Source organism: Dunckerocampus dactyliophorus, chromosome 20 (genome assembly GCF_027744805.1).
Source record: "Dunckerocampus dactyliophorus isolate RoL2022-P2 chromosome 20, RoL_Ddac_1.1, whole genome shotgun sequence".
NCBI lineage: Eukaryota > Metazoa > Chordata > Actinopteri > Syngnathiformes > Syngnathidae > Dunckerocampus > Dunckerocampus dactyliophorus.
The window spans coordinates 11,522,691-11,539,380 of NC_072838.1; the positions used below are offsets into that span (position 1 = coordinate 11,522,691).

At 42.7% G+C, this 16,690-nt stretch overlaps 1 protein-coding gene across 7 annotated transcripts in view; it reads left to right on the top strand.

The window, feature by feature from the left end:
- Positions 1 to 16,690, top strand: part of ppp1r9a (protein phosphatase 1, regulatory subunit 9A) — a 45,806-nt gene that overhangs the window by 6,923 nt on the left and 22,193 nt on the right. For all 7 annotated transcript variants that reach the window (XM_054762978.1, XM_054762980.1, XM_054762984.1 and 4 more), the window contains exons 3-5: positions 12,076 to 12,208; positions 12,736 to 12,856; positions 16,560 to 16,664. In XM_054762978.1, the coding sequence (XP_054618953.1) occupies positions 12,076 to 12,208; positions 12,736 to 12,856; positions 16,560 to 16,664 (359 nt within the window). The remainder of the gene's footprint in view (positions 1 to 12,075; positions 12,209 to 12,735; positions 12,857 to 16,559; positions 16,665 to 16,690) is intronic.

A 16,690-nucleotide genomic window follows, 5' to 3' on the forward strand; every position in this document is an offset into this window, starting at 1 on the left:
TAAAACCACATGCAGGTCATTCTTCTTTTGAGGAAATAAATGCGTCTCATTTTTGACATTTGGATGTCAAGTGCATGGTACGGTCCACAGGGGGAATTTGATGTCAAAATATGTATGATATATTATATATGCATTACAACAACTATTTAACGTTTCTTCCCAGCAAATCATTTCATTGGCCATGTCTGCCGGGGCGCTGCAATGATTCATTCAGCTGCCTCCGTCCACCAGAGGGAGGCCCCCTAAATTCCCTAATTCTAGTTCCTCGATTACAAAAAAAAAAAAATCAAGTTGTTTTTCTGCCTCGAGGGATTGCTTACGTCGCCGATGCGCGTACGTCACTCACGCAGAGGAAGAAGAAGGAAGCGGATGTTTAGTTGAAGGAGCAGGAAGATCGGAGAAGGCGAAAGAAAACGTCAAGGTGACGAAGGAGAAGGAATGCAACATTTAAAAGCAGACAGAAAATGTGGAAAGTGTGGGAGCATTTCAGGCTAAACAGCAAGTTGAACACCGTGACGCGGCACTTGCATACCGCAGTAGCACATCTTCCAAGTTGCAGCATCTCCAAAGAAACCCGGAATGGAGCAAAAGACCTGCGACAAGGTCAAATGAACGTAGCGCAAACCAGTGAGATTAACATGAAAGGGGACCTATTATACAAATTTTCGGGCCTTGGTATTGACTTCTGGACTCCTTTTGAGCAGCTACACACGATAAACCTCACAGAAAGCTTTCCAGATCTTCCAGACTCTGCACCTCTTCCTGCAGTATTTCCTTGGGTTTCCTGCCTCCGACCCAAACGGTCTGTGTAATTGACTCCACCCCCAGCCCTCCTCCAGGTACACCTCCCGTCGAGCCCACTCCACTGTGATTGGTCCCATTTCCAAGCGCTCCCGAGCACTTTCGGACAGCTGCCGAACCCCTTTTGTCCGATTACTTACACAAAATAAACACAGTCAGGACACTGATAAGTTGTTACTTTCAGCTTGCTCTTCTGACTCTTCAACACGACCGAGTAACGTTGGAAAGGCGTCGGACTTTGGCAACAGTTTTGTATTAGCCCATGTTCACAAAACAGTCCCGTGTGAAGTGTCGTTGACAGATGAGTGTATTTTGGTCTTGCTGGCCAAGAATCAGCAACTCCAACCACTTGTGCCTGATGCTTGCCTCTTTAGGCACACCCGAGCAAACACTTCCTGGGAGCCATTGCTCGACGAGCTAACACCGTGAACAGAAAGAAGCAGAACGGGGGGGTGCTGGGCACGCCAGTTGCATTGACGTCAGTGGAACTCGGTGACTAAAAAAACTCCGTAAAACACAGCGTGCAGAGCCAACCAAAACTGCTTTCAGGGCTCACGTCCGAATGCGCAAACCTCATTATCTGACGCGTTGGCATCGTTTAACACGAGAATACAACATTGTAACAACATTTATAGGTCAGAAACGAGGAAAAGCATAAGAGGTCCTCTAGCACTCAGAAATATGCAGCGCTCTTGAAAGCCTCATTAGCGTATGCTGCACTGTGCTTATTAGGAGGACGGAAGGAGACAGATACGAGCTGTTCATTGTTCTGTGTGAGTTCTTTCAACAAAGAAAGCACACACACACACACACACACACACACGCATAATAAAGATGATTACAGGATTCCCTAGCCGGAATATGTCCATTGTACCCCAACTTTAAAACAACCACTATCCATATTCTTCACAGAGACTGAGTCACCAGCGTGTGGATGCTTTGTTCGGGCTCTTGATTACTCGGACTAGTTTGTTAGGCGCACTGTGACAAGATAGTGTACGAAAACAGAGGTTCCACTGTACTGCGTTGTATTACTGTGCATACTTAGATCAAACACAACTCCAAACCTTCATTCACGACAACAAGCTTTCCATGTTTTCTGCACCGCCGCAGTTTCACGGCCTCAGCGAGTACTTTAGTGGAGCAGGAAGGAAGAAAAAGCCATTCTCTAGTTGCTGATGCTTCGAATCTGAGAAAATGGAAACTAACACCCTGCCTATGCCATTTTACGCTTGCGGTTTGGATTGAAAAGTTATGTCCGATGCTGATTTGGGGGCTTAGTTGACTGCGTGCTCTCTGAACACGCCGTGTTATCCACATCTACATAGCATGTTGCCTAATTCCTACATTTACATACATTGCTGTTATAGCTGCTGTATCTGGAGCACCTCTCTTAATGCAGGCTTGTCCCAAACTGAAATGAGGTGGGCCTCCAGCCAAGAACTTTGCTCTCTGACCGTGCTCTGATTGTGAGGATTACTCTACTTTAGTGGCATCGTTTGGCACCGTGCTATACAGTGGAACCGCAAATGTTCGGCAGATTTTGCATGAACATTTCCCTTTGTAAACCGTATCATTAGTGAATCCGTTAGTTCCGGAGTGTTTTTAAACCGTCATACAAGTGCAAAAAGACGTTCACCGCTGTATAATATCACAAAATAAAGTGAAAATACAATAAAATGACTCATCCTTTGATCCTAATGGATGCATACCCTGTAAGGAGGAGTGGGGAAGGCAAGTCGACTCACATCACCACATTTTTATCATTCCTAATTCTAATACAAGTGTAAAAGGAAGTTTACGGCTACATAATGGAACAAAATAAAAGTATAATACACTAGAATTACTCACCCTTTGCTGGGTGGATGCGTAGCATGCAGCATAAGTCAACTTGCATCGTGCTTTCTAACAGTCTTAACTCTCATCCAAGTGTGAAATTATAACAAAAACCCAAATACAATAAAATGAGTCACTCTGATGAAATGAGATGGAGAGGTACGTGCTGCGCTTCTTAAAGAAGAAAGGAAGTTAACCCCAACCATAGCTTTGGTGATTGCTCCTGCCTGGGAGGCAGGTCTCTTCACAGTAAGACAACTAACATTGGGACGTATATTCCGTTCCTCTTCTTTGATTATCGACGTGGGCTGATGCGTCAACTTAGCAACATTCTGCTGAGCAGCCAGGACGGAGACATTTTCCCTCTTTGCCATCACTGTTACCCGGCTGTGGTGACAAAGAAAACGCCAAATCCATGTGGACATTATTCTTATTTATATATATAAGTGTCACAAGATATGCTTTTTGTACATATTTGTTAACGTTGTGGAACATTTTTTAACCTTTTTGTAACCTCAGACAACATACAGAGTGCATGGCGGTCTGGAGATGTCTGCCCAAGAGTGGCTTCCGGACTGCAGCTCTTATGCTTCATTGCATGCAAACCACTCCTAGGTGCCGGTGCATGCAAATGAATCACACTGTAAAAGGAACGAGTCATTCTTGGTGCCAGTTCGTCTATGGGGAGAGTTTACATGAAAAGGTAATACTTGGGGGTCAACAGATGTTACTGGGGAGGCAGCATCTGAGATATAGCCTGATCAAACAGTGGTATCCTGGTTGATCCTTCACCGGACGTGACGTATTTTAATTTACATAAAGAGACACCCTGGATTGAAATGACTTCAAATGACTGAAGTTCTATCCGTAAATTCTACATTTTTCCATCGCATTACACTGATTGAGCGTAGCGGTAAAAAAATAGCACTACAGATAACAGAAGCGTGATTTTGTTCTATTAGTAAATTCCTGTTTTATCGAGGCTACCCACATTCTACGTATGTGATCAAGTGTGACATCATCAACAACAGTCTGCTTACAACAGTTTGCTTACGGGACCAGAAAAACGCGAGTTGGCATTAAACAGTATTTTAGCTAAGCTTCTTTTCAAAGCGGCTGAATCCAAATCTTTCACTAACAGCTTGACTCCTTCCAAATGATCAAGACGTGTAGAAGTCGTGTGTCTTTACGCATGAGAAGTTGGTCACCAATGTGAAAATGGGAGCTGTGTACATGAGTTTTTATTTATTATCTTTGTCAAGTCCAACATCTCTCAGACCTCGGTTGGATATACAGTATGTGTACATAGCCACTGAATTATTCATGACAGTGTGTTTTTGTTTGCTTGTTTCTCTGCCACCTGATCATCCCACGGGGATGCAATTTTAATGATCAATGAAAGTCGAGCCATGCCTTGTTTTCATCCTGGTCAGTTTCCACCTCATACTGTGTCATGACCCCACTATTTATCACCACACTTTTATTTTACTCGTCTGGTCCTCTCTGCATGAGATCATCAGTGGAATGCCAATTTTTATACCTATCTCAGTGGGACGGTGTGTTCAGTAGCTGAGGCTCTGCTGCACGATGTATCTACGTATCTTTTTTGGACTGTCATGTTGTGTGCGTGATTATTATTATTATATTATTATTATTATTATCAAAACAAACTGTAGTCCGAAACCTGAAATGTTGTGCCACTTGGTTTGAGTTAGGGTGCTTGCTTTACCACTTTCAGTGCAGGAAAACCACGCTGCTTTGAACGCAACACAATGAGACACGCTAACAAACAACAACAATGAAGCAGAATCAGAGACGTTACTTTTCTGTACAAAGGAGGATGCTTTTATCAATGGTGTGCCGTCAGGTCAGGGCCAGCAAAGCCTTCTCTGCTGGCTTAAACACTATCAGAAGCACTGACGTACATTTGCAACTTAAATTCTAGTATTTGTTCTTTGAAATTGTACTAATTTATTCCCCACTCCTTATTATTTTCATTTTGTAGCGTCTCTCTTGGCTGCACAGCCTCCAGTACATGTATGTGTCGGTTAGATGTTTTTTTTTGTCCAATCAGATATCAGCTTTAACAGTATGCGTTGCCATGTCAATGTCGCTGAATTGGGTCGCTGAAGTCCCAAGTTCATTGGTTCCAGACCCGACTGTGATAGTGAATTTCCGTGAAGTAGGATTCCTTATTTATAAATGGAATATTTTCGTAGTTAGAGCATAGAAAGCCTGTTTACGACCTTCCAAGTACGTTTTTCAACATTATTAGAGCCCTCTCGACATGAAATAACACCCCTATAGTCGCCTTTACGCTTGTATTACCCAATATAGTAGACATAATAACTGAAGGCCCAGGTAGGATATGCACCGCCCGCCACTATATTTTACTTTGTAAGAGCAGGAAAAACATGGACAGCTACAGCAAAGTAGAGACTATGGAGTACTGTACCCGAGTGTCCAGCGCTAATCTTAATGTGTTATTTTTGTCATTTCTAGCTGCAAAGTTCGACAGTGGAACAGTATTTACTTCCCTGAGTCAAGGAGACTAATTTTATTCCATAAGAGTAGACTGGGGTCAGCAAGAAAATCCACGGCTGCAAAGCAAAGTGGAAACTGTGGAATATAACACTGCAGCATCCACATGCTCTGCAACAGGGTACAATAATGTTAGCGTGTGTGTTTATTTATGTCAATTCTAGCTGAAAAAGTTTCAGAAATAGTACATGCTGCGCTGTTTACTTGTATTCATTTACAACACATCCAATATGGCGGCGACGTTGACGTACGGCTCAGCGCTCGATGCGGCGTCTATATCTATGTCAATGATCCAGCTAGCACGTGGACGAGATTTTTGCCATTTCTAGCCGCAAAAGTCTGGACATAGTACCTAAAAGTACCTGATTTTGGCAGTAAAAAATGTTATTAGCATGCAGTGGTAATACTGTGGTGGTGACCATGCCATGTAACACTGTCGTCGTGGTACTCGTAACCCCCTCCCTCTCCATCCATGATGATACAGACAGTACATAAAGCACGGCATTGTCTGCTTTCAATGAATTGTGCTTGTTTACTATTCTCTGCCCCCACGTTGTAGACTGGGTACTCCCCTTTGTCCTCTTTGTCCACTTGACCTAGTAGGTGGGGGTCATGGCAGCGAGTTATTGAAGGGTTGGCATCGACTAGTATTTTTTTCATTGTTTTATGAAGACCTCAGGCATTTTTCCTCTCCCCAAAAAAAGTGTGGCTTCTCTTTTTGTGCACTCCTAAAAACAGCCAACGCTGACTAAGCTTTTTGGCGTTCCCGACATGTCAGATGTCAGTGTCACTTCCTCACGCGCAGGATGATGCCTGGTAAGACGACAGGAAGTTTGGCCCTCAACTGGACCGTTCACCCTCGCCCGTCACTTATCTTTTCCATAAGACTGCGCTCCCTGTCTTCACACCGCCGTATGTCTGGCAAGGTCAGTCTCAGACTCCGTGTGAGACATGCATGCGTTTGCCTCATCGTCCCTTCAGTGGCTGCAGCTTAGCGCTAAACACGCCGCACAGTGAGCTCAATCTAATGAGACCTGTATCAAAAATGACAAAGATTATTATCGTTGTGCTTTATGCTTGACATCATCATATGTAATGATTTTTGCTAAGTAGTGGATTTTTGATCAAAACACACCTCATTCAAGTTGGTAAGAATGCATAAATATGTGATAGTACAGTTAAGATGTGCAGCACATACTGTACTGTATGTAGCGCTGTTACGCTGCACTGATGTTTCTTCATCAAGCGCTGAGATTGTGCACTTGCTTGAACACACCAAAGCTGCTGTGAGACGCAAAAGTCAACCTTTTTTTGTGTAATTTTGTGTATGTATACCAAATATTTTATTTACTATTTAAATGTATTTGTACTTTTTGTAATATATAATATTAACCTTTTTTCTTTTTGCAACACACTGGTGATTATCCAAACATGACAGCCTATACCGTAATTGCACAATCTAACAGGAACCATCCATCCATTTTCTATACCGCGTGTAACGTCTATCCCGGCTGACTTCAGGCGAACGGCGAGGTACACCCTCGACGGGTCACCAGCCAATCACAGGTCACAAATGGACAAACTAACATTCACACTCGCATTCATGCCCATGGACAACTTAAAAGTCTCCAATTAGCCTGGCATGCATATTTTTTGGACGTGGGAGGAAGCCGTCATACCCGGAGAAAACCCACGAATGCACCGGGAGAACATGCAAACACAGATTCAAGTCTCCTGTGAAGCAAACGTGCGAACCACCACTCCAACAAACAACAAAAATAGTAAAGTAACATTAGCAATAATAATTTAGATGTACCTAATGAAGTATCGACTTGAGTTTCAAATAAAGGGATAATTGTTCAGCTTGAACCAAAATCAGCTTCACTTGTTCATAAATCCCCCTCCTACATGCGTATTCTAACACCTACACTTGATCCATTTTTACATTTCTAAATTAGGGCATAGCTTCAGATTCCACCACTTGCTCGTAATGCACTTCCTGTCACACTCGCTCGCTTAAAAATGATGACAATAATGAAGACATTGTTAAATAAACACTGACTGCGCATTATTACTTTTATAAAGGCAGGATGTTGGACCGGTGTCCGATCAGTATGTTTGCATGCATTGCGAGGCTTTGCGGTGAGATTTCCCCCGGGATTCCCTCTTATCACTCCGCTCGCTCCATCCACTGTGACTTTAAGAGACAATAATGTGGATGATGGCCCCGCAATCAACACAAGGTTTTAAGACCGTCAGAAGAAGATGGCTGCAAAGTAACGCAAATTACCCCCATCTTGACCCACGCCTCAACTTTCCTCTCCTACTGCCTGACGAACTCATCAATTGCATCTCTGTGTGATGCTGCTCTAAACCATGAATCATAGGAGTCACGCTGTTTCTTTCTCTCTCAGGTGAACTGGACTCTTCCCTTATCACCCACCCACCCCCATTAAAAAAAAAAAAATACATCCATACTTGCAGTGTCCTCTTCTGTATTTAGAACCTCCTCCACATATGCTCGCCCCTTTTCTGCTCCCCTATGGGGATGTGCTCTTTCCTCCCACTGGGAAGCTGACTGACATTTTCATTTTCATGCTAAGATGAGTCTTCAGCACACTTGTTTGGCACACTAGCATGTATAGACACGCACCTTCAAGGAAGCCAGCCACACACACAACCACAACTCCCACATGCATACCTTTTCTGTCCATTGTTGCCACCGGAATGCCTGGCATGCATTTTCTGCAAACACATAGAGGCACAAATGTCCGGGGCACCTGCAGAGTCAAAGCAGCTGCAGCATTGGGGTGATACAATTACTACTATTTTACAAAGCCCACTGTGACGACACCTATTCTGCACGTCTTCCTTTCAAGATTGACCCTCATCTGTCCTCAATCCCTCTTCCTAACCTCCTCCCTCTTGCACATGCTAATGTGTTTGTAGCTCCAGCCTTCAGTGACTGAGAAAAGCCATTAGCGCAAGCACTGACTGCCAAAAAGGTAGCATCTGGCCGAGGGTGGTTGTGCAGTTACGAGAACCTTCCAGAAGCAGTCAGTCATCCCTCAGACAGCCGCCAATGTACAGCATCTCAATCAATCAGCACAGAAACAGCCTCAGTGTTATTCGGATTAAGGAAAAATGTATTGGATTTATTGGATCTGAGTGATATTTTAATGGGGGGGCTTTAACAGGGATTTTTCCTAATTGTATGTGTGTGGGCTATACTATATTTTTCCATCATTATGGCTTTTCCAAACTATTATATTATGTTATTAAATAGGGATACATTGCTTGTTTATAGCAGTTAATTGGTTCCAGACCCGACGGTGATAGTCAATTTCCGTGAAGTAGGATTCCTTATTTATATTTTCGTAGTTAGAGCATAGAAAACCTGTTTACGAACCTTCTTAGTAAGTTTTTTAACATTATTAGAGGCCTCTCGACATGAAATAACACCCCTGTAGTCACCCTTATGCTCGTATTACCCAATATAGTAGACATAATAACAGAAAATAAGACATTTATGAAATAAATAAGACTCGTGCTCGTGTGTGTTGCTGTAAATGTGTTCCAGCGCTAGGGGAGCTGACTGGGGTGGCGGAGTTACAGCCGCAACAGTAGTCCGTGTTAGGGATCATTGTGCCTGTTGTGAGATCATTCAAACCTGCAATAAAAGCCTGTTGTTCCGGCAATTCAATCTGCTGCTTGTGTGCATCATCTAACCTTATAGTAACATTACAGGCACCGAGTGACCTGTGTAGAAAACCACATATCATCACAGTGTCTTTGAATGCGTCTCCTAAATGTCTTATATTTGTATTTTAGTTCATTTATCCAATTTTATGCTTGAAAATGCTTAATTTAGGCAAAAAAATATGTACAATGTATTTAAATGTGCGTATTTTTAATAACAGGCCGTAGTATTCAACCACGAAACAGCACAATTTATTAATATATTTTGGAAAAAATGTGAGAGTGAAGCCAGTGGAGAAATTTGAAGCACAAAATGGTGAGTGATTGCTGTAAATCAATGAAATGCAATGGATTTTCTTCATTTAATTAGTTTTTTAACGTTATGATGGAGTAGTAAGTAAATACTACAGCTTCTACGAAATACAGTGCGTTACTTTCTGTTTGAAAACCTCCTACTTTCCTGTGAAGTCCTTGTTTTTGAGGATTTTAGCACTTCAGTGTTTATTTGTGTTGCGTTCCCCAGAGGCAAGACGTTATTGGTGGGATTATTGTGTAGTTTGTATTTGTTTGCCTCTGAGACATGACAACACGGAACGCCTAATTGAGAGGGCACGCCCCACCCCCCGGAACACATGCCCAAAATATTCTCATTCTGTGTGATGATTTTTTTTCTAGATGAAACTGGCATTCTTGCGACTCTGCTTTACTCCGAATATCTTTTTATATTAATAGCCGTATAGTTTTGTGGCTATAACGTCTGTGATAAATGACTTGTTTACCATCAAATCAATTTTGTAGAGCTGTGCACAAAGTCTATACATACATACTGTGTGTGTGTGTGTGTGTGTTTGAGTGTTAATAATGCATGGCTGCTGATCACACTGAATGATTGATGACAGGAAGGTCACCGACAGAGCTCACACGGAGCAAAGAATAGAAACAAAACTGCAGCAGCAGAAAGTTGCATCACAGCGTGCACCAACGTATAAAAATCATTGGTTTTGTATTTGACAATCGTAAAATACAATGCATCCCCACATATTCCTGATTTTGCATTCAGGTCGCGGGGGTATGCTGGAGCCTAACCCAGCTGACTTTGGGTGAGAGGCGGGGTACACCCTGGACTGGCCCCCAGCCAATGGCAGGGCACATATAGACAAACAACCATTCACACTCACATTCATACCTATGGACAATTTAGTCTCTCCAATAACCTAACATGCATGTTTTTGGAATGTGGGAGGAAACCGGAGTACCCGGAGAAAACCCACACACGCACGGGGACAACATGCAAACTCCACACAGAAATGCCCAAGCGGAGATTCAAACCCAGGTCTTCCCGATCTCCTGACTGTGTGGCCAACATGCTAACCGCTCGGCCACCGTGCAGCCACATAAGAAATAATGTAAATCCGATGAACTCGTTCCAGAAAGCCAAAAATGTTGAGAGATCCATAGATCTGTCTCTAAACACAAAACACGTGTTTGAATGAAAGGGAAAAATGAACATTTAAGGTTACTTTTATCGAAGACGTGATCCTTGACGTGACTGTTCCCAAAGACATGACGCGGCAGCGAGATCAACCAGCACCATCTTTCTGTTTTGTCACGAGTTATTTCTTGCATTCAGTCGTGTTTCTCACCTCTAAAATCCAAACTGGAGCCAAAGGAAGTTGCAGCCAGCATTTTGACAAAGAAGATGAGAAACACTATTGAATTCAAGAAATAAATCGTGGGAAAACTGGAAGGTGGTGGTGGTTGATCTCGGTGCCACAACGTGTCTTTGGGAACAGTCACGTCTTCACTTAATTTGTCATGTACAATTGTTTTATGCTTGTGAAACTAATTGTAAAACTATAAAAACCTGTTTTGTGTGAACATTTTTGAAAGGCAACTGTGACATGCTTGGCCAAGAACTCTCACTCGTGCTCCTCATTCTCTCACCGCGTTTATTGAGCACCTGCAGTTGGCTTTTTGCACCGTACATGTGACAAGAGAGCGCGCTCGTTGGAGGCAGCTTGTGAAGCAGCTCTCTGCTAGCTCTCAGCCGCGACAGCGCTCTCCTCCCTCCCCGGTGAAGGGAGCTGTGAGGGCATCCTGCTGGCTGGGACGAGATGTAAAGTGACAGCTGACTCTTGCATAGGAGGAGAGCCTCTTGTGAGGCTTAGAGGAAGAGGAAACAGCTCTGAATGCTTCTCTGTAGTGCAGCATGTTGTCAGCAAATATGCTTATCTGTGGTTGTTGTCTTGTAGGGGGAGATTTGTGCAGATTTCTGGAATATTTGCACCAATTTCTTTCAGTTTGCTTGTATTTATTGTACCGGTTATAACAGATTCTAATGCCATTTATTCAGTGTATATTACTTTGTTTTGGCATACTTATACACTCACAGGCCACAGCATTAGGCAAGGTGTCATGAGAGCCTTTCTGCCATTACAAAGTGAAATAACGATGGCAAGAAATGTGTTTATTAATGTGGTTATAGCTTGAAGCAGTATAGAACTGCATTGCATCGTAGTGAGGGTATCATATAAGACGATCCCTTCTGCCTTGTTTGCTCTGACCCGCTCGGGTAGGGGTGTCCAAACTTTTTTCGTCGAGGGCCGCATAATAAAAAAAGCTAGATTGGACGGGCCACTTTGATTTTTTCACTAAGAAGTACGAAAAATCAGTCTGCCGCTCAGCGTTGTGATATAGGTGAAAAAGTTATGATGTTTTATTGTATGTTATATTAGTATGTTGTATTTGTTAGATTAATATATTATATTATGTTATACATATTGTTAGTATAAACTTGTTCTGCTTAATTATACTTTTCTGTTGTTCTGTTGTTATTTTACTGAATATTTTACACACATTTCAACATTTACACTTTATTTTTCTTATTATTTATGACTTTAATTCCATATTTTGACTTTATTCTCATAATATACGTTTTTTGCAACCTAACTGTCCAAGAATTGCGGCTTTATTTTTTGTTGTTTCTTAGACTATAACAACTGTAGAAAATAACAGCTTTTTTTCCTTAATATTTGAACTGTAATTAATCTTATTTTAATAATTATGTTGTTTCCTCATATTACGACTTTATTCTCGTGAAATAACTTTTTTTCCCGTAATATTCTGACTTTAATTGTCGTAATATTATTCTTGTAAATTGTAACACGCGTGTTATGTCGATGACTCCCTTTTGTCCAGGTGTTCAACACCTACTCCAATGAGGATTATGACCGGCGTAACGAAGAGGTGGATCCTGTGGCTTCCTCAGCGGAATACGAACTGGAGAAGAGAGTGGAGAAGCTGGAGCTCTTCCCTGTGGAGCTGGAGAAAGGTGGGGAGGAAAATCTCACGAGGCACAAACACCCTTTTGTGAGGTGTTGGATTTCCTCAGAGGTCCATGCAGATTTTTTTTGGTCCTGTCTCCCTTTTCTGTCATTTTTTTCTTTTGGATTGATGCTTTGACACGGCATATTTAAACATAAAGCGTACCACCGGTGCTTTTATTGTCCATTTGTGGCCCTGACCTAGAATAGAGTGGCTTTGTGTTGTGGGTTATCACCTTCCAGCCACTGTTATGTAACTCTAAGCTCTTATGAATAATGAATGTAGAATAGAAATGGGAGGGATGGCACACAGCAATGGAGCAACTCCTGTGTGAGTGAAGGTCAGCGTACGCTAAGTAAATGTCCCTTCCCTCGTTTTCATTAATAAATCACTATTTCATACCTCACCCTTGTCATGCTCACTCCACCGGTCCACTCCACTTTGAGGTTCGTGCGGATGTTGACACGTAGCAGAAACGTGCACACATATGCTAATGACGTATGATTTGTGTGCTCTGTATAAATGTGTCTCCAGATGACGACGGCTTGGGGATCAGTATCATCGGGATGGGTGTCGGTGCTGATGCAGGCCTGGAGAAGCTGGGCATCTTCGTCAAAACTGTCATCGAGGGCGGCGCTGCCGAGAGGGACGCCAGGTGAGGCTTGTTCTCTTTAAACGGGACCGTGTGTTGCTGTCCTGCATATTCAGCTCCACTACTTCATTAAAGATGCTCCTATTGTGAGCTATTCTGTTTTCGTCTGCACCGCACACACCATTCCTGTCAGATTTAGCAGCAGGGGTTGAGATTAGATCCACGCAGAGCAGCACATGTGATGGAATATGCCTGTCTTGATTGGATTTCCCACATTGTCCCCCTATGGATGATGCATGCACGTGTGCAGAAGGGCCTTTGGCAGTGTAGTGGTTCACATAGCTGACATAACACATGCGCCAGGGTGTAGTGCGCCTTTCGCCGATAGCTGATGCTCCCCCCTGCAATCTCCAGTAGTATAGCAAATGGATGAATGGACAGAACAGTGCACCGTAAGCTGCTTTTTACCTGTGCTTTTTCCTCCCAATAAAGGGCAGTTTTCCCTCAACAGTACAGTTTGGTATGCAATTTGTGCTTTAAGACTGACTGGTACAAAAAAATCAAAATCTTACCGCTTAGTTAGTTTATCCGTAATTGTAACAATAAAGATGAACGTTGCATCTCCGTGCGTAATTTGAGACGTCTGTTCACCATTGCCACAGGGGAGCAAGCTGACTGATGTCATGTGACATCCACAAAGTGCCGTTTACGGCGATCGACCCAAACTACCTTTGCAATGGACCCGTAGCTCGCGATCGACGTAATTGGCACACTTGCTTTAGGGTTACGGAGTCACCACAGCGTGACATGTGGCATACAGTCACGGCTGAACAAGATAAGCAAACACAGCGATGAGTGGAGTGGAGGAGGGAGGGAGTGGAAGGATGTTGCATTGTAGTCTGTTACAAACTGGATTTTAAAGAGTGGACCATTAGAGCGCTCACTAAAAAACAACACACAGACTGTATGCACTCACAAATACGCAATGCGTGTGAACGCCTCCTCAGCGCAGGGCGCACAGTGATTTACTTTTGTTTTGTGTGCGTTCTATGAACAAGTAAACAAATAAACAAATAAATAATAAAAAAAAAACACACACACACACATATAATAAAGATGATTAAAGGATTCCCTGACTGGAATCTTAAAAGAACGACCATCCATTCTTCACTGAGACTGAGTCACCAACATGCGGATGCTTTGTTTTGGCCCTTCATTCCGCTGACTAGTTTGCTAGGCATTAGGGATGAGCGAGTACACCACTATCTGTATCTGTATCTGTATCTGTATCTGTATCTGTATCTGTACTCGGAGCGGGCAGGGCATAAACAGGATGTGGGCGTGGTTTAACCGGACATGGGTGGGGCTTAAATCGGTACTTTATTTTAAGTCTAAAATTGGCAAGGATTGATGAGAAGTTGCTATATTTATTGTTTATTATTCAGCTATATGTGTACTGTGTATGTGTGTAAGTGATCTCTAAGACTTAATTATTTAATGATTTTTTGCAAGCATCTATTGATGGCAAACAGGGAAATCGCTGTGTGTGAGTGGCCAATCACAGAGTGCGAAAAGCGCATACACAATGAGGATGTTCTTTCATCACGATTATGATATAATGACTGGCGTACGCGTTTCATGCCCGTATTCGGCAAAAATGCATTATCCGTAACGGATACTGACGAGTATCTGACTCATCCCTACAAGTCATACTGTTTGAATCCTAGAAAACCCGGAGCGTAGAAAAAACCCCAGGTTCCACTGTATGATACATCCATCTCTTTTCCAGTTCCACCATGAATAATCAGTTAAAAACCAAAATAAAATGTTTTGTGTCCCCTAATTGGCTCGTCATTCCGTTTGAACTGTAGTTAATTGAATGAAATCCTTAACACTGGCTGGATAAGCTTTTTGGTGCTGTAGTGTGTTGTGTTGCTCTACAACACACACTCACGCTCGAAGATAATATCCTTCAGTTAGCACCGCTCCATCAGCTGTGCGTGTATGTGGACGCTCTTTTGCTGAGTCGGGTTTCATGGTGTAAGGCACACAACGGCAGGCAGACGGATCGATGGGCTCAACCGATGCTCACTGCGACGGTATGTGCGGCTACGATGACCCACGGCAGATGACCGGGAGATCTTTCACCGTCACTTTATCTTTTCCTAATCCACCCCCCTTCACCGTCTTGGGAATGTTTATGCCAGAAGCATCTGTAGTGGATGGCTGACACACAACCAGCAAGTTGTGCCTCTGATAAGGTTGTGTTACATGGATGTGACAGGTCTGTTTCACGTCTGCAGCTTTGGAGCTGCTGTACACTCCAACACCCATCAATCCTTCAGTTTGTGTAGTCTTTAATGGGATGTAACAGTCACATACACATATACCATATAATCATTTAGATTCCTCCTTCTTAAAGTCAGGATTTTTGTTACATGTATTTGATGGTGTCTTAGTGCCACGACAAAATAAAAGCCGCCACACCTAAAAAAATGCAGGGTTTTTTTTTTACTTGAAAACAATGTTGAGTAATATATTGTATGAATTAATGTATACACTATATAGATCCATTTATAGCTTATTATATTGACCACAATTACTTTGAAAACAATTTAAAATATAAAAATGTTTCACTGCGCTTCATTTCGATAAACATGCACCGGAATCAGTCCTGCTTGCGCCTGTGTGACCAGACAAAAGAACGTGATCCGTCTTGTGTTGATGTTCACTTTGTTTCAAGAGAATGAAAAATAGTGCGTAAAATGTGTAGTCAATTGACGACAGCTTGTCACAGGCTGAGCCTTTTATGCCAGCGTGCGTGATCGCTCACGTTTCAATCTCATTCCTCTTTCTGGCATCTTTGTTTACACATTTTGCATGGCTCACTGCCTCTCTGTCATTTTAGACTCCCAGAGCTCTCAGCAACATTGCCATTAGTTTTGCAGTGTTTTCGGTTCGTGTTCTGATGTTTTTTGAAAAAAGGGAAATAAATAAGTTAATAAATAAGTAAATCAAATTGTTAGCTGTCATAATAAAAAAAAAAAAATGCAGACGCAGCAGCGGCACGACACAGCGGCGGCAGTCCGCCCTCCCATGCAGCCCACCACCACAGCTACCAAAATCGTAACATTGTAGCTATTGGAGAGTGTTGTAATTAGAATCAACTGATGGATACGAGGCCAAATAAATTGGCTTTGTCAGCAAAAATATGAACATTACTATAGAAATCTCCGTAATAAATGTTTCTAAACAAACACTAACGATCTTTGTCTGTTGTTAGTACAGATGTTCAAAGCATATGTGAATAATACTCAGTGAAAAAGGATTATACTCACAATTGTGTTGTTGCTATGAATAGTGGGTGATTAGTAGTGGTGTTCATTTGAGGTCATCTTGTCTGTCCAGAGTGGAGAAAACACGACGGTTGTGTTGTAGCTCAGGGCGGAAGTGCAGGCTGTGGCCTCTGTGTCCTTGTTCAACCTCCATGTTGGTTTGGTGCCTCATTTCTTCTGTCTCGTGGACTCAAAAGAAGTCTGGAGACCGTCACAGGGGATTTTATGCCTCACTTCAATCCCAATCTGGAAAATAATGTGCATGATTGGCCACTTTTGTCTCTCCTCTGCTTGTCATGCATGTCATATTGGCATTTACTTTCATTTTCCAGAAGGACATTATGAACTATATGAGCTGCTTCAATTAGTGCTGAGACAATGACATTCATGCTCTCACCTTGAAGTGTCTGATTTTCCCGTCCATGTGTTAGGATCAAGGTGAACGATCAGATCGTAGAGGTGGATGGGACCAGCCTGGTGGGCGTCACACAGAGTTTCGCCGCCTCCGTCCTGAGGAACACATCAGGAGCTGTACGGTAAGACGCACTCTATGTAAAAGGAA